The sequence below is a fragment of the Nicotiana tomentosiformis genome, chromosome 2 (genome assembly GCF_000390325.3).
Source record: "Nicotiana tomentosiformis chromosome 2, ASM39032v3, whole genome shotgun sequence".
Lineage (NCBI taxonomy): Eukaryota > Viridiplantae > Streptophyta > Magnoliopsida > Solanales > Solanaceae > Nicotiana > Nicotiana tomentosiformis.
Window position 1 is genome coordinate 126935790 of NC_090813.1, and position 21738 is coordinate 126957527.

Consider the following 21738-nt stretch of genomic DNA (forward strand, 5'->3'; position numbering starts at 1 on the left):
AATGGGAAGAGCTTGAGTATCTATGCTTTTTGACATGTTTTATGTCGGGGCTGGAACATTTGTGCTGAGTACTTTCTTCTTGAGTCTTGTGACTATATGCCTTGAGAGTATATGCGACTTATTCTGACACTTGGGCTCGTCTTTTGACTCCTATTATGTACCTCCTATATGATTGAATTATATTATGACTGTGCTAGTTGCTTTAACTTGAGAGTGGGGTCTGAGCCGTCCTGAGTAAGTCATGTGCATTGTGTGAGGTGAGATTTGGTTGTACTATGTGTCGTCCCTTGCTAGTCTAGAACTTGACCTGTGTATGAGTTGAAGCGAAATAAGTAAGCTTTGCGAGTCTAGAAAATGATATAGGCGTTTCTTTGATTGGCCTCTGAGCTACTTGCCGACCAGTGATAAAATTATCCATTGTTAGCCTGTTTGAGCATGTAAACCTTTTCTTTGGTACCCACATTACAAGACGAATCCCTTTTATTCTTAATTAAATCTTGTTGAACCTTTACCTCCGAAAGTACTTAAGTCGCTAAAAGTGAAGGAAAAGAGATTGGGTAATTTTTTAGTGGAATCATAGTAAGGCCAAAAGGTGCATGTGTGAATGGAGAGAGCTACTAGTTGGAAATACCAATTTATGAAGGGTGTTGAAAAGATTTTGAACAAAAAAAAAAAAAGGAAAATCCCTCCAATTCACTTTGATATGTGCTAGTGCTTATGTAGATGTGCTTAAAGTCAATGGGCTACGTTATTTATGGTGTCATAGCGATATGTTGAGTGATCATGAAAAGAATGTGCTTAAAAATTAAAGTGTATTGTATTAAAAGTGCTTAGGAGGGTTAGTCACTATTATCCATATCTATCCTACCCGTCCCTTAGCCTACATTACAACTCATGAAGACCTAATTGATCCTAGACTTTGCGAGCTTAAATTAGTAGAGACTTACATTACGGGCAAGCCTATGGTATGAGCTTTGGGGGAACGTGAGTTTCTTTGCGAGAGTGAGTGAATTCTTTCATTCTGTGAGTCCTTAAATTATACTTGAATTCATATTTGAGTGTGCGAACTGATTACTCTCTTTGTTTTGTTGGTGAGGGCACATGCTTTACAATGGATTGGTAAGAAACTCGTATCTTTAGTTTGCACAAGAAGCGAGTCACAAAGAGGAATGTAGTGGAGTCAATTTTTGAGGCTAGGATGTTAGAAGAATCATACAATAATTTTAAATAGTCTTGGCATTGGTCTAAAAATGGAAAAATTTATGAAGAGTGCATATGATGGGTTCTAAGCGTTGATATAAACCATTGTCATTGGTGTGATGCTTGAGTATGTTTTGAAAGGTATTTCTTGCCTATGCGCTTAATTTTAAGTTGCTCGAGGACGAGCAAGAGTTTAAGGGTGGGGTGGTGATAAATGATGAAAAGTACATATTTTTGTGTATATTTGCATATTAATTCTTGTGTGAGTCGCGGAAGTTACATAATTTTTAAAGTGAAATATGCTCATTATGTATTTTTATGTGTAGGAACGAGTTCGGATGAAAGTAGAGTAAAAGAAGAATTATCGCAAAACAGAAGTAAGGGAGCAAAATTGGGAGCTCGTCTATGCCCGTGCGTCGCGCAAGGGCAGACGCGCCAGATGAGACAGAAGCGATGCAAAACAATGAAGTATGGCAAAGGCGCGAATCACTTCGCGAACACAAAACTAAAAGCGGTGGGAGCTCATCTGTGGTCGCGCGCTGCATGAAAGTTGACGCGCCCTCCAGTTCTCCTATCCGATTTTGGATTGTATTGGATGAACCTCCACCCTACCTAGGTCATATAAATACACTCTAAATATACTTTTTACATAACGTTGGAGGAGGAGACACTACTTTAGTGTTACACGACATCTTTGGAGCCAAGAATACACTAGGAGCAAGGATGAAGATTCAATCACGAGTTTTTCCTTTCTTCTTCCTGTTTTCTATTGTTGGTTATGAATTTTAGTGTTGTATTTTCATACACTAATATGAGTAGCTAATTTATCATTTAGGATTTTGATGGAACCTTTTGGAAGATGAATTCTTGTTAAGTTTGAATATAATTTAGCCTTTGAATTTCTTTACTTGTTTAACTACATGCTTATTTCTGTTGATTGAATGGCCATCAATTGACTGTGACTATTTATTATGTATTGCTTGGGAAAGGATACATATTTAGGTAGTTATTGAACAACGTCACTCCTAACATATATGAGGAATCAATACGGCAGGTTTAAAGGTGGGTTTAAGAATAACAAAGCCTTGACGTGGTCATAGTAAGCGGTAAGATAATGCCAGCTAGCGTAGTTCGAGAGAATATATCTAGTAAATTATAGTAGTTGCTCGGGAGAGAATTACGACACCTAAAGTGCTCACGATCAGTAGCGAATAATTAGGCGAAATTATAGGAGACGTAGCGGGAAGGATTCCGACTATTGGGGAAATCATAACTCTAGACCTCCTTAATCTTGTATCTTTAGTTGTTAATTTACTATTTTCAGTTGTTAGTTAATTAGTTAGACATAAGAATCTTAATATTTATAATTTAAGAATTGTTCGAACTTGTCTTCTTGGTGATAGTGAACAGTTGTACCACCAATTTCATTCCCAAATTCGCCAGATCCAAAAATCTCCAATTTTTCGATTTCCTCTCCTTAAACGATATATCAAAATAATGAGGCTTTGAGAGGAATGGAGAAGAAGGGAGACGACCTATGTGTGAGAATACAAGAAAAGCAAGCCGCAATGGAGGATTCAGCTGTGGGAATGGGGATTGGGACGGCAGAAACGACGGGAAGGGTTGGGGATTTTTTTATTTTAAATATGAAAATATTAGGCTTACAAAGTGTAATAAGTGAAACATTAGAGATAAAGACTGAATTTTCCCCCTTCACTTTATAATCCTACTTAAGCACTAATTAAGCATGAAAGTCAATCCTACAATAATTAAAACTTGGCCAAATCAAGTTTGAAAATGGATCATGTGGCCAAGAGGCCCCACTTACTATATATGAACTTTAACAACTTAATTACACATCTAATCTCACAAATTGTCAAAGAAGGACTTTTGTTAATCTTTTGCTTGTTATTTGGAGCATTAAATTTGCTCATATTCGAACTTTTGTGGTAAGAAAGAAAATAGATATTCCAAATGAACAAAATGAAAGTTTCTAATACAAAAGAAAAAAGAATTGTTGTCGATTGCTCATATCTTTTCTAAAGCAATTAAAATTAATTGCTCGAAAGAACAAAACTTAAAGATGAGAGAAATCAATTCCATATTTATTAACGAAAAGGTTACTTCAATCACTCGTGTAATATGGCTATATACAATGCATTTTAAAATTAATCACGTATATTCCTTATCCTTATACTATAAAAATCCTACTCCAAGTGGTATTCCGAAAAGAAAAAAAAGATGATTTGAAACGCTAGAAGGAGGGCTTGAACCTCCGACCTTGTGGTTAACAGCCACACGCTCTAACCAACTGAGCTATTCCAGCTTTGTTATTTCTGTATTGCATAAAGTTATATTTATTAGACCGTTTAATTCTTAGCACGTACATGTCACGAGATTCACATCCCTGGCAAGCAGCGCCTCAGCATTTGGCCGTTCGCACCGAAATCCAAATGCAATGTGGAGTCTCGACGCCACTAATTCTTACAATTAGATGCGTCTGAAATCCTTGTTTTTGTGAAATTCAATCATTCTTCCGCTCCGTTGAATCAAAAGAAGCATTGCAATCAAACGAACTAGAAATTTCTTAAGCGATGACGGAGGATAATTGCCCTAGAGTTTCATCTTCCGAATCCTTAGACTCCAATTCCTCATCAACGAAGCAAAGGTGCATAAAATTTTCATCTTTAATTTTATTTATCGAAGGCAATCCACTTCAATTGAGATCTAAGTTTCCCTTAATATCATTGACTTAGGTCAGAATTGAAACTTCACGTATTGATTAAATTTTGTTCCCTATCTCCTGAACATGTTTTTGATTGATCGTGTATACCTTCACTAGCTTGGGATTTGGCCTAGCTGATTGAAATTTCACATGATTGTGTCTACTTCTCCACGGTTTATTCCTTTTAATGTACTATTGGCTTCATGAGATTGTCATGTCCTTTTAGTCTGATGCTAAGCTGAAAAAATTGGACAGCTAAATTTGTATATACAATTGCAACTCTATAGGAACAACTAGTATTGAGGTAATGGCAGTAGTATTTGCACATGGAAGATCTTATACTCGCTAGTAGTGGTTTAACCTTTCAGAGATTTATACATTTAGAAACTGTACAGAATTTCTAATACTTTTTTATTTTTATTAACATAATATTGGCATTAGATGATTTAAATTAGTGACGTGTTCAGTGAGAATCCCTATAGTCGACCCCAACTTGTTTGGGGCTGAGGGGTAGTAGTAGTTTTTGTTTTTGTTAGAGAATCTGGTTTAACACAATAAATATTAGTGGGGTTGTTTGCATTATGCTGCAGAAGCAGAAAAAAATAAGCATAAAAGATTATGTACTGGGGCCAAATAGAGCTGAATTGATATAGAGATTCACATAACTGGACCCAGCTACTTTAGGATTGAGTCATAGTTGAGATTCATATCATAAATTTGATTGGTTTTGTGTTGGTGTACCTACAGTAACCATCCTCTCTTTTTGTGCGCTTGGTACCGGCATGTGACGCAAACTAGATGCGAAGCTCATACCGATGAAATTATTTGATTGATTGGTTAGTATAAGAAAAAAAAATGTTCAATCATGTCGGCAACACTTCATAGTCTAATAAGAAGTTCTAAGTAAGCTCTTCTGGTGGTTTAACTTTTCAACATCTTCCAGGAAGAGGAGAAAGTGGGATCAGCCTGCGGAGACATTTGTTCCAGATGGAGTTGCAGTATCTGGGATTTTTCCAGTGGCAAACATGGGATCTCTTGCTGGTGTCCCATTACCCGGTGTAGCTCCAGTCTTAGGTGCTGCTTTTATGAATCCTCTTACCGCTATTGGTGCTACTACAGTGCAGCAGCATCCTCTCATTGTTGCCCAAAACTTAATTCAAGTAAGATTATCGGAGAAGATGCTGCTTATTCTTTTCTAGCTTGGAAGGTTTCCCCTATTACTTGAGGGTTGTTACCTAGCTCTATGAGTTATTATCCAAATGCATGATCCACATATCAGCCAACATGTGCTTCTCTTTTTTTTTTCTTTGGGGGCGGACATTATTTCTGTTGTCAGTAGCCTTTTCCCATTATCTACCTCCTTGTATTGTCATCAAAATCAACACGTTTTCTGGTTCACTTTCCTGCGGTTGTCCTACTGCAAATCAACAGTTAATGTGTTTGTTATGCGTCCTTTGAGTTTATATTGAATCTGCCATGCGCTTTATGCCATTTTTCCATTATCCTTCTACATACTGTTGTTTAACATCAGCTTCCTTTTTTGTTTGGGTCACTTCTGATTTTCTAATCATGAACTATTGCAGCCGAAAATTCAGGATGAGTTGATAGCAAGAGAAATTGTCATTAATGACGCTGATCCGGCTGTTCGCTACAGGCTCACAAAGCGCCAAACCCAGGAAGAGGTGAATATTGTTAATGGGTTCTATAATACTAAAGAGGAGTCAAGAAGCAAATACTGATTATATTAAGGTTATGCACCTTATTTATTGATTAATTATCATTGTTTCTGCAGATTCAGAAGAGCTCGGGTGCTGTGGTTATAACTAGGTAGTACATCATGAAGTCTTATATTGCTCATTGTTTAGCTTTTATTTGTAGTATAATACCTGTTTAACCTGGCTATTGCAGGGGTAGATACAGGCCTCCAAATGCACCATCTGATGGTGAAAAACCCCTCTACCTTCATATTTCTGCTGGGGCACATGTAAGCAATTTTAGTTGTTTGCTTTTAAGATGCACCATTTGATTCAGGAAGATTGCTAATAAAGTTTGTCCGTCACCAAATTGCATAGATGAATCATTTTTGAGCATTTTAATTACTCAACACATTTGCCTATTGTTAACTTGTTTCTCTTAGTTTCGTTTCTGTGTTTTTCCAATCATTGAAGTGGTTACCACCAATATTTCTTTTGTTCTATTCTCTAGCTTAGAGTTCATTTACTGCTAGTTTTTTTCCTGATTTATCCAATATATACGAATTACTACATATGACGGTAGAATCTTGGAAAATCTTTTCTCTTTTAAAGCAAAAGCTGTGGCACATTTCTGAACCTTTCTAATTTTTTGTTTTTTAATGTCTACATTTTTTGTCTATCCATCTCAAATTTAATGCTCACGTTTGACTTGGCTAAGTTTAGAGTTACAAGTTCACTAATAACTTTTGCTTTCTTAGGAACAAATTAAAAAAAGAAAAGTTGAGTAGAGAAATGTAAAAGGGGGCTCTCATTAACTTTTTGGTGATGATATATTCGATAAAAATTTCCTCATAGGGAAGTTGAACTTATCTTGGGTCACATTATGAAGAAATATTGACATTCATTGAAGTGGGACTTATCTCTGTAATCTTTCAAGTTCTTAATGTTTTGACCTCACTTTACTGTGTAAAGTTATTGTTACGGTGTATTTACATGTACTATGGTTGGTTCAGCTAGAAACAACACTGGAGAGGATCAAAGCAGTTGATCGTGCTGCTGCTATAGTGGAGGAAATGCTGAAGCAAGGTACTGTTAACAATGGATTGAAGGTAAGTAGTATCTGGTGAGGTTTGATAGGAGCTGAACCCAGAAAATTACTGTAACATCTAACTCTTTTACCATCAGGTCAATCATCTGCTTAGCACCTGTGTCTACCTGGGCTTTGATGCTGATCCATCAGCAAATATTGCTGCGCGCATTCGTGGACCAAATGTGAGCTCCCTCTATCAAACTTTGCCCTTTTTCCCCTGGTTTGTTGAGTTATGGTGGTATGGTCGAGGGTTAACTGTTTTGGGAAATTTTCAACGGATAATCTCTCGCATTGTTAGCGACATAAAATGGCGGAACCTTTTATTGTATGATTTTTTATCCATTTGCCTTTTCAATTTCTTTTCTCTATTTGTTATGAGTTGCTTGCAAGTTCAGATATCGGGAATGTACAACCAGTCGTTACTTCTCTGTTATTGATCTGATGTTGGAATCAATTAATTATTGTTTCTCTTCATTGATCAGATTCTGGTCTGAGTAATTATATGATTGTTTCTTTCCAGTAGTGTAATCTGTTTCCCACCCTGTTTGGCATGCATTGATGCTTGATGTACTCTTCTTAAATTTATTCTAATTTATAGAAAGCCAAGAGATTCTAATGTTCTGAGCTTTCTCTGACATCTCCGTCCATTTGGAGAGTTTTTCTTCTGTGCTGGTGGTTGGCTTTTGTAAGTGCAGGATCAGTATATAAATCACATTATAAATGAAACTGGAGCGACTGTCTTGCTACGAGGGCATGGTACGGGATATTCAGATGGAGAACAGGGTGAAGGTGCCTATTTGTTGATTTTTGATGCAATTTTTCCCCATGCTCCGTAGTTAGCATGACAAGATCAGTTATCAACTGTGCACCCTGGGGGATTTCTTGGTTATAACAAAGATTCCTCTTGAATGTTTTCTTTTTATGTGCAGATTTGCATCAACCTCTGCATTTACTCATATCAAGCAATAACAGTGCAAGTCTTGAGCGTGCAAAGCTTTTGGCAGAAAATCTTTTGGATACTATATGTGCAGAGTGTGGTGCTTCTAGGTATGCATGTTTCTTTGAGTGTATAAAATGTGATTGCAGCATTTTGTTAAGAAGAGGTTTATATGGGTTGTTGTTTGGTATGATTCTGTTTCTTCTGTTGTTAGACATACCCGAATCCTCATTTTTGTGACTGTCATTGTGCAGAGTCTCTTCTTGTAAGGTTTATGGTGCTGTTCCACCTCCACCACAACCATTAGCCAGCATTCAGGGTTCTGGAAGTGAATCAGAAGTCAATAACATACCTGCAGCCAATGTAGCTGCACAGATTCTGAGCTCCACAACAGCAGCAGCAGTTCCCGTGACTGCAGCTGCAGGTGTGACTAATGTTGTTTCTCAGGGTACAGTGCCTCAATCTGTTGGTTCACTGAATCCTGTGCCATCTCAACCTCCCACCGGTTGCTATCCTCATCAATTAGTTACAAGTAGAACAAGCTATATTGGTTATGATGGTATATATCCACAAGCCACTCCTCTGCAGCAAGTTGCTTTGGCTCTTAGGCATTCTACTTCTCCAGTCACTGCCACAGTTGCTCCGGCAACAACAGGAGCAAGCATCACTTCACAGACAAGTATAGGTTCTGAGAAGGACAAGCGCCCTGCACAGAAGCGTAAATTTCAGGAGCTGCCGGCTGCTGGAAAGAGCCAAGTAACTGTAAACCAGGTATGTGCTAAATCTCCTTGACCTATACTAAGGTCTCTCCAGGCAATTGCCTTTTACTAGCTTTTGATGCGAAGATTATATTGGTAAGAAATGAACACTGAAAGCATTTCTTGTTATAATTTCTGGCAAAGGAATCTATACTGGAGTATTCAGGGGTTCTTCTGTTATCATTTTCTGCTTGTTGAAGTATGCAACGGGGCACTAGCGGTGCAAAAAGTTTTGCTCCAATAGCCTTTCTTTTGGATGAGGACTAAAATGATAGATGATATGATCCAAAATTAATAAAAAGGTAGATTATATATGAGTACTGGCACTACTACAGTTCCAACTACATAGTGGAAGATTGAGGCGTACATGTATCACTAATCTGAACGGATCAAAAGCACCTCTCCAAGTACTGCTCTTTGACCATTCACTATGTGGTATCTGGCTAATCGATTGCTAGAATGATGATATAACTGAAAAAAGATGTCAGTTTGTATAAAACAAGTTTCCCTTAGTTTTTGGTGTAAATTAGAATATATACAGTGTCGTATCTAGAAGGGGGTTCCTGGGGCACGTGAACCTATGCTCCCCTCCCTAGGTCGTGTATAATAATGTTATATTTTTTCAAAAATAATATATATATATATATATATATATATATATATATATATATATATATATATATATATATATATATATATATATATATATGTGTGTGTGTGTGTGTGTGTGTGCGCGCGCGCGCGCGCGCGCACCCAAGCTCAAAGTATCATATGATGCAATGGTTATTTGGTGCACCTCTCTAAGTAAGGTTGGGAGTTCAAATCTTATGTCACTCTTGTTGTTTTTTTCCTTTTTGTTTTTCTAGAATTGGGCACAACCACTGGAGACGGGCATGTCCGGTGTCACTTCTTGCGTATTAATTAATTACTTTTTTTTTTGTTTGGTTTGGTCTTTGAAAATTTCCAAGTCTGACACATTCCTATTCTTCTTTTATCACCGTAAAATTTTATATAATTAAACCAAATGTGTATATTAAAACTAGTAGCAGTAGATTATGTAACATGTTGTCAATGGGTTCAACTAATTCCACCATTTTCTACACAAAGTACTAGATATATATGTAAGAAAATTACTATTACTATTTTTAGAAAAATTAATTTTGAACTTATAATTCCAAAAGCTAATGAGTGCAATAGTAAGAACTAAAGGTTAAACCCGTAAAATTTATATCCTGGATCTACCTCTTCGTAATAGTGCACTCATCTTCCCAAAATCCTGGATCCACCTTTGAATATGTAGATGACCCCGATTCAATTCTAAAAGTTTTAGAAGAACAAGGATTGTAGGTTTTTGGCTTTTCACTGATGTGATGTCCATATTTTGGTATCCAGCACAAACTTTGTGCTGTTGATTATATATATACATGTTTTCTCAAAAAAAACGAAAAAAAGAAGAAGTTTCCCTTAGTGGTTGTGGCTGAGAGGTCACTGAAGTTGTATTGATTCCTATTCCTCATTTGGAGGGCCTCTTCACCTACTTTCGAAGCTCCTGTGGTTTCTCCAAATTTATGCTGAAACCAACCTTTCATAAACTGTGGCATCGTAGCAATAGCCTGTATATCTGCCTCGTTGTATAATAAGTTATGTCCTTAATTATTTCTTACAGCTTGAGTGGTCTTCTGCACAGGAGTATCCTGTGTATGTGATTAAATTCTTACTTTGCCTTCACTATATCAATGGTATTAATAAAGGATGAAGTGCAGCTTGTGTATCATGATGATAGGCAAAATCTGTTTTTATCAGATTCTCCTATTTTTGGGTCTCTTTTAAACTTAGTTTGCCTTCACCGAACATCTTAGTTTCTATTCAGCCCTCACGTGTGGCAACTAGCAATCCATGGGCTGCATACCGATCTGGCTCTGAAATTCCAATTTGCTAGTTAATTTAAAGAGCCTTATATCCATCCCCTTAGGAGTTTATTAGTTTGATTCTTTCCCTTAATTGCTTTGGCTATTTTGTAACATTTGCCTGTTTTGGGGGGGGGGGGGGTAGGGGGAGGAGACAAAAAGAACGTGACTTCCTTGGTTCTCACTTTAAATTTGTATTACATTGCTGTTCCAAATTGAGCATCTGAAATTCCTCAAATTTCCTTACATTTTTCAGATAAAATGCATATATTTATTTCTGGTCTAACCTTTTCTACTTGATATTCCAGGTAATTTCTCTGACCTTGTATGAAGCTAACAGGCTGATAGTGGAACTCTGTTGGACCTTTGTATGTTTCACAGGATTCTGGGATATGGAGGAGGCATGGGTTGCTGCATGCTATTTCAGTTCTTTTTTATGGTTCCGATGAATAGAGACCATACCCCTTCTGGTTTTGGCATTCTGTCAATTGTTCATACACTAATTTGAAATGCACATGCGTAAACCAATAATGCTTCAACTATTCAAAGGGTAATAAGACTGAGGTCACATTACATTCTGCACGGGAGGCTTTCAAACAATTTCTACTTCACTCTGAAAATGTTTTTGTTTTGGGCATCTGCAATTTTTTGATTTTCCACACATAATGATCTAAGCTCCTTGTAGCAAGTGATAGAAGAAAAGTCAAGTTGCATATCCCACGCTTCCAAGTTATTCAAGTTGAAATCAATAATTCTTAGGATCACACATTTATTTTAAACTTCACTTGCCTGCTACTATACAAGTAAAAGAATGTTCAAGTATGTTTTCGAAAAACTCAAAACTTTTACCTCCCTTTCCTTGAATTGATAAGTTTTATGGATGGACTCCATCTCCCCCTTTGGTTGTCAGAATTCATTGCAGGGTTCAGAGCTCCCAACGCCTCAGAAACGAATGTCAGACGCAGGTGATAGATACAACATTGGAGCGGCTCCGAAAAAGTTGGTTCAGCCATTATCCAGTCCGATGGCACCGCCACCTCCTAGAACGATGCCTTCACCACCACCACCACCACCACCAAAGTTTCATTCATCAACAGAGAAAGTGCATGCTAACAATGTAGCTCATAGAACACCATGTAAAATTGTTCCAGGTATTTGCCAGTACTCTAGCTTTTTGGTCTCAAGATTTAAATAACTCTTGTTAGACAAGAGTGGGTTGCTCTAGTGGTAAGCACCCTCCACTTCCATCTAAGAGGTTGTGAGTTCGAGTCACCCCAAGAGCAAGGTGGGGAGTTCTTGGAGGGAGAGAGCCGAGGGTGGGTCTATCGGAAACAGCCTCCCTACCCCAGGGTAGGGGTAAGATCTGCGTACACACTACCCTCCCCAGACCCCACTAGTGGGATTATACTGGGTTGTTATTTAAATAACTCTTGCTTGGCTTGTATATTAGTGAGACCTACAGACCTTCATCACCCCCTTCCTTTTCTTGCATTTCTTGTTACTAAGGACGTGGTATGAAGGGAGACAATGTTTTTCAATTTTTCCATGTCTGGTTAGTCAAAATATTTTGGAAAACATTTTCTCTAGAAAAAAATATCAGAAAAATGACTTCCCTGGTGGGAGTAGGGAAAACAAGTTTCATAAGTAGCATTTCACGCTGATTTTTTCCTCCCCTCCCTCCACCCTTGACTACTATCCTCACCCCCTCACCCTGCCCTGCCCGCTACTCCATGCCGATTATTTAATGGTTTGATACAATTTGTGCATCTCAGATACTTTAGTCCAGCTAATGGAATATGGGGATGATGACGACGACGATGACACTGATGAAGCAATTGACAGACCTTTGAAAAGCAGCTCAAATGTGGTAGCAGCTCCGAAACCATTTTGGGCTGTTTAATAATGATCATTGCACTTCTCTTGAAAATTTTGGCAACAACGCAGCTTCTCTTGAAAATTTTGGCAACAGCTGAATGTTAACTGGAAACTGAATGGTCGTTTTCAATGGACCTGGAACTGGCTGGTGGATTTTCCTTGGCTGAGGATCATGTTTACTGTGAAATATTTAATATGTACCCATCTCCCCCCCCCCCCCCCCCCCCCAAAGAAAAAGACGGGGAGGGGGGCAACTAAAAGGGGGGAAAGAGGAAAAAAGAGAAGGTTCTGTAGTATTGAGGACTATGTATTTGTGGACACAGCCTTGTATTTCCATTATCCTTCAGGAAGTAACCAGAAATTCTTTGATGCTGTTGCTTGTAGTTTCAGTCTGAAAATTTGAAGGAATTTATCTCACCGAAACAAAGAAATGGTACCCGTTTCGTTGAACTAATTATCTGTGTATTTAGTAACAATAAGCAGCCATTGAAACTCGCAGGTAATCAGCAAGTTATGAGTGTTTATATAACTTTATCAACGTAAAAGTTAGAATAAAAACAACTTGAAGATCCAAGTATGTGTTTAACTCTACCGACTGTAAAGTAAAACATTTACACTTAATAATTATAGGATCTAATCAATTTAACATTACAATACCTGTTTCTTGTTCAAATTTCAGTTCGAGTACACGCCCAAATGTCTAAAGAAACTAAAGAGTAGCAAACGATGAGCACTGCACAATGCTTAAAATCGGTACTTGGAGAGCTCCATTAAAATGAACACCGTTTAAAAAGAAAGAAGAGAGATGGTAAAAAAGGCTAGAGTTTAATCCTACGCATACATAAAACTAGATAAACTAAGCTATCAGTAGCAACCCTGCTGGAAATATAATATACTTTTGTTGCCTCAATGGCAAGATAAGACATATTATGAACCCCTGGAGTTGGCATAGCCATTTGGCTCATCATCGTCATCCCTGTAACTTCCTTCTGCACCCGCTGTGAAATCACTGTTTACAGATTCAGTCCCTTGGTCTGCACTAAGCTGTTCTTCCACACCATTGTCCACCATACCCGGTGTGAAACTAGCGTTGTAATTTCCAGTATTCCCACCACCATATCCACCGCCAAAACTGCCTTGTCCGACACCTCCAGCATCGTTGTCACCTTCACCACTACCATACCCCACTCCTCCACCATAGTTGCCACCACCTGCAGAATAACTGTTGTTGGTACCGTAGTTACCACCACCTCCATAATTGCTGGATGCATAACCTCCAGCACCTGCAAAACTTCCATCTCCCCCACCATATCCACCACCGCTACCATAACCACCCCCAAAACTGCCACGAGGCCTTTCTGTGGCATAATTAACCCTTATCTGTCTCCCATGGAGATCCTGAAAAGTTAAATAAATATCACCTGATCCTGGTCTCAAAAAGCTAGTTCGAAAAAATTCATCTCATTTAACTGAAGAAATAGACAAAAACAATTTGGTGACAATATGAAAGAAAGGCACCAAAAAGTGAAGGTGAATAAAAAAGCTGAAGGCGTTTGTCATTCTTCGAGAATAACTCTCACCAGCAGTTCAGAAAGAAACCTGGACATAATTACCTGGCCATCCAAGGCAGTCAATGCACTTGCTGCTTCTTCAGTTGACGTAAAACTAACAAAGCCAAATCCTCTGGATCTTCCTGTGTCACGATCCATAATAATTCTAGCTGCACGAACCACAGATTTTATCCTTTCATCAATTTCAGTGATATATATTCTAATTTGTTCAGAACAAAAATTAATTTCATAGGCTCTGTGAACCACGCTTATGGAGTCCACTGTAAAATTTTACAGTAACAGAGGTAAATTCACAAGACAAATACCTTCAATCACTTCACCATGTTGTGAGAATGCCTCTTTCAGAGAGGTTTCATCAGTGCCCCATGAGAGACCTGCAGTCAATAGTTGACAATTATAGAGCAACAAAAATAACATAGCTACTTCGTACAACGGGGAACAAAATCCTTTTACCTCCAACAAAAAGCTTTGAAGAAGACATGCTTCTTATAGCCTGGTAAAGTGATGTTCTTGAGGCACACAGTTCCAAGTTCGCATGCCTGCTTACACTCTGTTTAAGCATATTTCCAATTCTATTGACAAAAGCCATCTTTAGACCTATGAAAAGAACAGAACGCCAAGAGTCAATATTAAACATCAACATTAAAATAAACATTAAGATGTTAGATACAGAAGAAATTTTTGGTCATAGAATCAATTCCATTTCCACCATAAACTGCTGAAAGGCACTTAGATATTATGAACCAGTGCATAAAAGAAAAAGAACGGATCGTTACTTTTCTCTAAGTTCATATTCCTTTCGTCCCAATTTATACGACAGTCTTTCCGTTTTGGAACATCCCAAAATATGTGATCCATCCCGTTAACAATATTATTCAATACAACTTCAAGAATCCAAATTCATTCTAATACCAAACACATTAAAATTAACTTTCCAACCATTATTTCTAAATGTTCTTCCACTTGCAAGAATATCATAACTAGCTCAAATTAACATGTTCAGTCAAACAAAATCATATAAAATAGCATGAAGGGAGCACATAGAAATTATTCCACATTTTTCATATAACTAAAAGCAGGAAATCACTAAAATAGACGGGTCATGAACTAATCGTTCTAGCATTCAAAAAATCCACCAACCCCACCAACAAAACAATTAAAAAGATGAGTTTATTTTTTTAATTAGCAACAATCGGCATCCAAATGTGCTCACCATTGATATCTAAAATAACAATTTTGTACCGGGAGGAGCAGGCATAACTAGTTAAAAAGATCATATAAAAAGTGAAAAAATCCAAAACCAAGACTTATTGTAGTAAACTAGTACTGGTATTCAAGAAACAGAATGGAAATGGCTAAAACCCTAACCTTTTGACTAAAACTAAACAACTGTGGCAACAAATGAAACAAATTGAAATAATAACAATCTATGTAACGGGAGACAGATATACAGGAAGAATTTGCAGAAGAAAAAACGTACCTTTGTTGTGTTGATGAGAACTTTTCCTTAAACCCGAGCTCAGTCAGTACTCAGTACTCAGTAGTAGGGTTTTAGAAGTTTGTGGGTATAAATATTGTAAAATATCTTGGCCGTACGATTATAATCAGCAAGACCTTGGCCGTTGATGAAAGAGAGTGTACACGTGGCGGTCGTCAACAGAACATTGGATTAATTGGAAAAAAAAAAAGAAGAAAAAAACTCCCTCTATTTCAATTTATTTAAGCCCTTGATTAGGGCATGTTACGTTAAAACACATAAGGTGCTACTGCAAACTTCCTTCACATCCACCTAACTCCTAGTGAACCAGAACGAGTTGGCGAGAGAGACCAAGACTGATTTATGTTCCTTTTTTTTTTTTTTTGATCATAATTAAGAATGATCAATAAAAATCCCTTATTTTTTCATTTTGACATGGAAATGGTTCACTCTTTTTGAATTTGTTACTAGCACAATAGATTTTACCTTCAATTTGTTAGAAAAATATAGATTTGGGAACAAGAAAAATCGACAGTAATTAATCTTTGTCCGTAAGGAATTTAAAACCGCACCGCCTTGCTGCATGGATTTGTGGCATAATGAATTTAAGTTACAAGACATTTTTTACATACTTAATGCGTATTAATGGCAGTTTTTATGTACTTAACGCGTCTTAAAGATAATTTATATGCTCTTAACGCGTCTTAAAGGCAATTTTTACGTACTTAACCAATGAAATAGCCGTGAATCTCGCCAAGATGTTCAAACTTTAAAGAAATCAATAAATTTTTCGATGAATAGGTGCATCGAAATTTTTTAAATCAAACTACGCAATATTTAGCTAAGCAATTAAAATAATTGCAAAAGAATTATAGTTTCCTAAATCAAAACTAACATAAAACAAGACAATAAAAGAAATTAGTCACGATCCAAAACTCTGACCTGTCGTGATGGAGCCTAACATGGTACTAGGCAAGCCGACATTTATGAATAATTCTAATACTTTTGACAAAAATGGGTTTAAAGCAGTTTAAATAGCAATTTCTCATAAGCAGAACAGAAAGACCCAAAATACAGCGCAGAATAATAACTCCCAAATCGGGGTGTCACGGAGTACATGAGTGTCTACTGTCACAAGTCTAGAATACACTGTCTAAGATAGTCCAAAAACCAAATACAATATAAGGAAAGATAGGGAGGAAGAAACAAGGATTGCGAACACTGGGCAACTACCTTGAAATCTCTTAGAAAAGTCAACTGTGCGAAGCAATCAACACCCATCGTGCCCAGAAGCACCTGAATCTGCACACGAAGTGCAGGGTGTAGCGTGGGTACAACCAACTCAGTAAGTAACAATACTAAATAAGGAACTGAAAGATAGTGACGAGCTACACAGTTATAGTTCAATTTCAGTTCAACAAAAGAAGTGATATATGGCAGCTAAGTGCAACAACAATGAGATCAAATGCAGCCACTCAGAGCAACAGTCACTCAGTCCTCCCCTTCTCTCCAACCTCACCATCTCTCATTCCTCACAGTCACTCATTCCTCTCAGTCGCTCGGCACTCAGCACTCGGCACTCGCACTCAGTAGGTACCTGAGCTCATTGGGGATGCGTATAGACTCCGGAGGGGCTCCTTCGGCCCAAGCGCTATATCAAGCTAAATCATGGCATAAAATCAATGAAACATGATGCAGCGTGTAGCCCGATCTCATAAATATTCTCACAATCAGGCCCTCGGCCTCACTCAGTCATCAATATCTCCAGTCTCTCGGGCTCTCAGAAAGTATGAAAGAAATTCAGCCCAAACAGCAATAACATGATGTATCAACAAGGAATAATGGAGTCTGAGATATGATAGGAAATTAGAATCTGAGACTGAGTACAAACAACAAATAACACGTAATTCAATAAGTACACGGCCTCTGTGGGTTCCAATAGTACCAAGACATAGCCTAAACATGATTACTAATATGATTTGCAGTCAAATTTCTTTAACACATGGGGAGCATATAGCTAATTAACAAATTATTCGACTTCACAGGTCCATGGAATGGACCAAGTCACAATTTCTACGGTATACGCCCGTCACCTAGCATGAGCGTCACCTCCAACTAAATCACAATACACATAACATGGGGTTTCGTACCCTCAGAACTAAATTTATAACTGTTACTTACCTCAATCCGAGCAAAATCCCTACTCCAATACGCCTTTGCCTCACAAATCGACCTTCGAACGTCTTGAATCTAGCCACAAACAATACAATACAATCAACACGCGCTAAGAAATCAATTCCATAAGAAATATTCGAAGTTTTAATAAAAAATCCAAAATCGGCTCAAAATCGGCCTCCGGGCCCACGTCTCGGAATCCAACAAAATTCATAAAATTCGAAAGCCCATTCAACCACGAGTCTAACCATACCAAATTTACTTAAATCCGATATCAAAATCCCATTCAAAACCTCAAAAATCTAGCCTAAGAACTTTTCTCCATTTCCCCCAATTTTCACCCCAAATCACAAATTAAATGATGGAATCAAAGGCATAATCATGAAAATTAACCAAAACCAAATATGAATCACTTACCCTAAACACCCACGCAAGAATCTCTCCAAAAATTACCTTCTACCGAGCTCTCAATTCAATTTTGTGTTATGAACTCAAAACCCTCATTTTTGAATCTTTTATTCTGCCCAGGTACGCCTCCTTCGTGAACGCGGAAGCACCCTCGTGTTCGCGAAGCACAATTTCCTCTGACCAAGAATCACTTCTTCGCGAACGCAATGAATCACTCGCGAACGCGGACCTTTACTCTATCATCGTGAACGCGACCTTACCTCCGCGAACGCGTAGAACAAATGCATGGGGTCCCCAGTTGCCTTTTCTCTTCTTCGCGAACGCGTCGCCCATCTCACGTTCGTTGTGCACTCTCCTCCTAGACCTTCACGAACACGTCCTATTCTTCACGAATACGAAGAACAAACCTTCCTCAGCCTCCATTTACACTTCGCGAATGCGAGACCATTCTCGTGAATGCGTAAGAGGAAACCAGAACCAACAAAAACCAGAAATCTTCAACCAACATGCCAAGTCCAAAAATGATCCACCAAATATCCGAAACTCACCCGAGGCCCTCGGGACCTCAACCAAACATACCATCAAGTCCCATAACATCATACGAACTTAGTCGAACCCTCAAACTACCTCAAACAACATCAAAACACGAATCACACACACATTTAAGCCTAATGAACTTTAAAATTTTTAATTTCTACAACCGACGCCGCAACCTATCAAATTATGTCCGATTGACCCCAAATTTTGCACACAAGTCACACATGACACTACGGACATAGTTCAACTTCCGGAATCCCAATCTGACCCCGATATCAAAAAGTCCACTTCCGGTCAAATTTTCCCAAAAATTCAACTTTTGCCATTTCAAGCCTAAGTCCACTACGGACCTCCAAAACATAATTCAGACACGCTCCTAAGTCCAAAATCACCCAACGGAGCTAACTAAACCATCAAAATTCAAATCCGAAGTCGTTTACACATAAGTCAACATCCGATCAACTTTTTCAACTTAAGTTTTCAATTATGAGACTAAGTGTCTCAATTCATTTCGAAATTCTTCCGGACCCAAACCAACTAACCCGGTAAGTCATAAAATATCAGTAAAGAACAAAATAAGAAATAAATGGGGGAATGAGGCTACAACTCTCGAAATGACCGGCCGGTCGTTACAAAATTTACTAATAAAGTAAGCATAAAACCAAAGAAAAGAGAGACTCAAGAGGGTTTGTAGTATATAGTGAATTTTTGTTGAAGAAAGTTTTGTAGAGCTTGAATTTTAAATTATAAACACTGTTTAAGAAGCAACTTTTTAGATTAGTTGTTTGTTTTACACAAATTTTAAGTTTTAAGAGTTATTTATTAGGAATTTTTTAGATTGAAAAAGAGTTAAATAGACCACACATGGTGGTCTCCATTTTATTTTGGCAAACAAAATGAGCAAATAAAAATGATAGGGATTCAAATCTGTGAACAATACCTCATTTTGAACGCCCTTGATTGTTGGATTACCTCACTCAATTGTGTTAAGGGTATTCAAAATCTTATATATAGCCATATAAAGTAATATTTAACCTATATATATATATATATATATATATATATATATATATATATATATATATATATATATATAAAATCATCCGGCGAAGAGTGTTCGCTTGACCATCCTTGGCATTGTGTGGCTACATCATTGTACTTGATGAATCTTAAAACAGTTCACATACTTAACGCGTGTTAAATATAGTTTTTACGTACTTAATGCGTCTTAAAGACAGTTTTTACGTACTCAACGCGTCTTAAAGGCAATTTTTACTTACTAAACGCTTCTTAAAAATAATTTTTACGTAGTTAACGCATCTTAAAGGCAGTTTTTACGTAGTTAATGCGTCTTAAAGGTAGTTTTTACACACTTAACACGTCTTAAATATAATTTTATGTACTTAACGCATCTTAAAGGTAGTTATTACGTACTTAATGCGTCTTAAAGGTAGTTTTAACGTACTTAAATGCAATATTTATCTTCACAGTAATTTTACGTACTTAACGTGTCTTAAAGGGAATGTTTACATACATAACATGTCTTAAACGCGAATTTTACGTACATAACGCGTGAGAAATGTAAGTTTTACGTATTTAATGCGTCTTAAAAGTAATTTTTACGTACTTAACATGAGTTAAATGTAGTTTTTACATACTTAACACATCTTAAAGACAGGTTTTACGTACTTAATGCCTTTGAAAGATAATTTTTACCTTTACGGTTCACGATGCACCATTCCCGGTTCACAAAGCACCATTAATCATTCCGAAATATCGTTAGCATCGTTAACCATTCATACCGTTAGCGGTTCACAAAACATTGTTAGCGGTTCACAAAGCACTGTTAGCGGTTCACAAAGCACTACTAGTGGTTGCAAAGCATTGTTAGTGGTTCATAAAGTGTCATTAGTGGCTCATAAAGCAACATTAGTGCCATTAGCGATTTACACAGTTAACAAAGCTTCATTAGCAATTCACAAAGTTGCATTAGCGGTTCATATTGTTAGTGGTTCACAAAGCATCGTTAGCGATTCACAAAGCACCATTAGCGGCCCTCGACGTGTCATTAGAACCACTACAAAGCACTGTTAGCGGTTCATAAAGTGTCGTTAGTTGCTCATAAAGCTCCGTTAGCTCCACTAGCAGTTCACGTAGTTAGTGGTTAATAAAGCTCTGTTAGTGCTTCACAAAGTGGTGTTAGCATTTCACAAGGCGCCATTAGAGGTTCTCAAAGCATCGTTAGCGCCATTAGTAGTTCATGTTATTAGCGGTGCACAAAGAACCGTTAGCGGGTCACAAAGCATCAATAGCCACTCATAAAGCGCCGTTAGCAATTTACAAAGCACCGTCAGCATTTTCTAGCGCTGTTAGTGGTTCTCTGTCACGATCCTGTTTTTTCTCCGTAGGATATCGTGATGGCACCTAGTATTAGGGACTATGTAAGCCTAACACTTACTGAATTAATAGCAAAATTCAACCAACAACAGTTAAATATTAAATAGAAATCTCTATACAAAACTTACAATCCCAAAACTGGTAGTACAACTCATAAGCTCTATAGAGTTTGCTAGAAAATCCCTAAATACAACTATTCCGAAAGAGAAATAAACAGTACAAGAGAAAGTTTAAAAATGTGACTCTGAGGCATGTGAACGCGATGACAGGTTTACCTTGAGTCTCCACAGCAATACTCGATCAACTAGCTAATAATCAATAACATCCGAGGCACCTGGACCTGCACAAAAAATATGCAGACGCGTAGCATGAGTACACTACAGCGGTACCCAGTAAGTATCAAAACTAACCTCGGTGGAGTATTGACGAGGAACAGTCAAGACACTACTGGACTAAACAACCTTAACAAGTATAAATGTTAAACTAACAGGGTACAATATCAATTTAAAGCTAGGCATGATGACAATAATAATACAATATTTTGTGATAGGAACTAAAAGCAACAGTTGGTAACGAGACACAACAGTAATAACATTGTAGAGTAAGCTGAACACAGTTCAAATCCGGTGAAACCAAATAAAGGAAAACAAGTGACAACTCAATAGGAATAACCGCTTTCATAGCAGGTTTATCCAAGAATTTCCACGAGGTACCAAACCTCAAAATCACAAATTACGGGTCCCAATTCGTGAACCCTAATCACTTGGCATCTTGTGCCCATATTTCACTTCATAACAGCACGGACGACTCACGTGCCAAAGGAGTGACAATATCTATCATCCGTACGGACCACTCACATGCCCACAATAATCATGACTCATGACTGCATGGACAACCTACGTGCCAACAGAATAACTCTCACACATGAGGCAAGTACACGGGAGAACATGTAAATGGTCAAAACATCAGGATTCATCTTCTTAGACC

At 37.7% G+C, this 21738-nt stretch overlaps 2 protein-coding genes and 1 non-coding gene across 8 annotated transcripts; 1 reads left to right on the plus strand and 2 right to left on the minus strand.

The window, feature by feature from the left end:
• Positions 1–3452: 3452 nt before the first annotated feature.
• Positions 3453–3526, minus strand: TRNAN-GUU (transfer RNA asparagine (anticodon GUU)). Its single transcript has one exon. It is a non-coding gene; the product is annotated as a tRNA-Asn (tRNA).
• An 87-nt stretch (positions 3527–3613) lies between these two features.
• On the plus strand, positions 3614–12640 carry LOC104091701 (protein RIK). Of its 6 annotated transcripts, XM_070196090.1 has the most exons (13): positions 3615–3868; positions 4673–4761; positions 4869–5085; positions 5509–5607; positions 5718–5752; positions 5834–5909; positions 6633–6728; positions 6805–6891; positions 7405–7498; positions 7639–7756; positions 7901–8417; positions 11222–11462; positions 12084–12640. In XM_070196090.1, exons 3-13 carry the CDS (start codon positions 4951–4953, stop codon positions 12209–12211), a joined length of 1626 nt encoding a protein of 541 aa, XP_070052191.1. In that variant the 5' UTR covers positions 3615–3868; positions 4673–4761; positions 4869–4950; the 3' UTR covers positions 12212–12640. The 6 variants fall into 6 exon arrangements, 4 of the variants coding, with proteins under 4 accessions (XP_070052192.1, XP_070052193.1, XP_070052191.1 ...); XR_011414229.1 differs by lacking the exons at positions 4673–4761; positions 12084–12640 and adding an exon at positions 10620–10861 and having other exon boundaries at positions 3614–3868; positions 11222–11441; XR_011414230.1 differs by lacking the exons at positions 4673–4761; positions 12084–12640 and adding an exon at positions 10693–10861 and having other exon boundaries at positions 3614–3868; positions 11222–11441.
• A 144-nt stretch (positions 12641–12784) lies between these two features.
• LOC104114302 (glycine-rich RNA-binding protein 4, mitochondrial-like) lies at positions 12785–15448 on the minus strand. Its single transcript, XM_009624710.4, has 5 exons — positions 15238–15448; positions 14211–14354; positions 14063–14131; positions 13800–13906; positions 12785–13584 (listed from the first exon to the last, which is right to left on the minus strand). The coding sequence occupies exons 2-5, from the start codon at positions 14344–14346 to the stop codon at positions 13114–13116; spliced, it is 783 nt and encodes a 260-aa protein (XP_009623005.1). The 5' UTR covers positions 14347–14354; positions 15238–15448; the 3' UTR covers positions 12785–13113.
• Positions 15449–21738: the final 6290 nt, after the last annotated feature.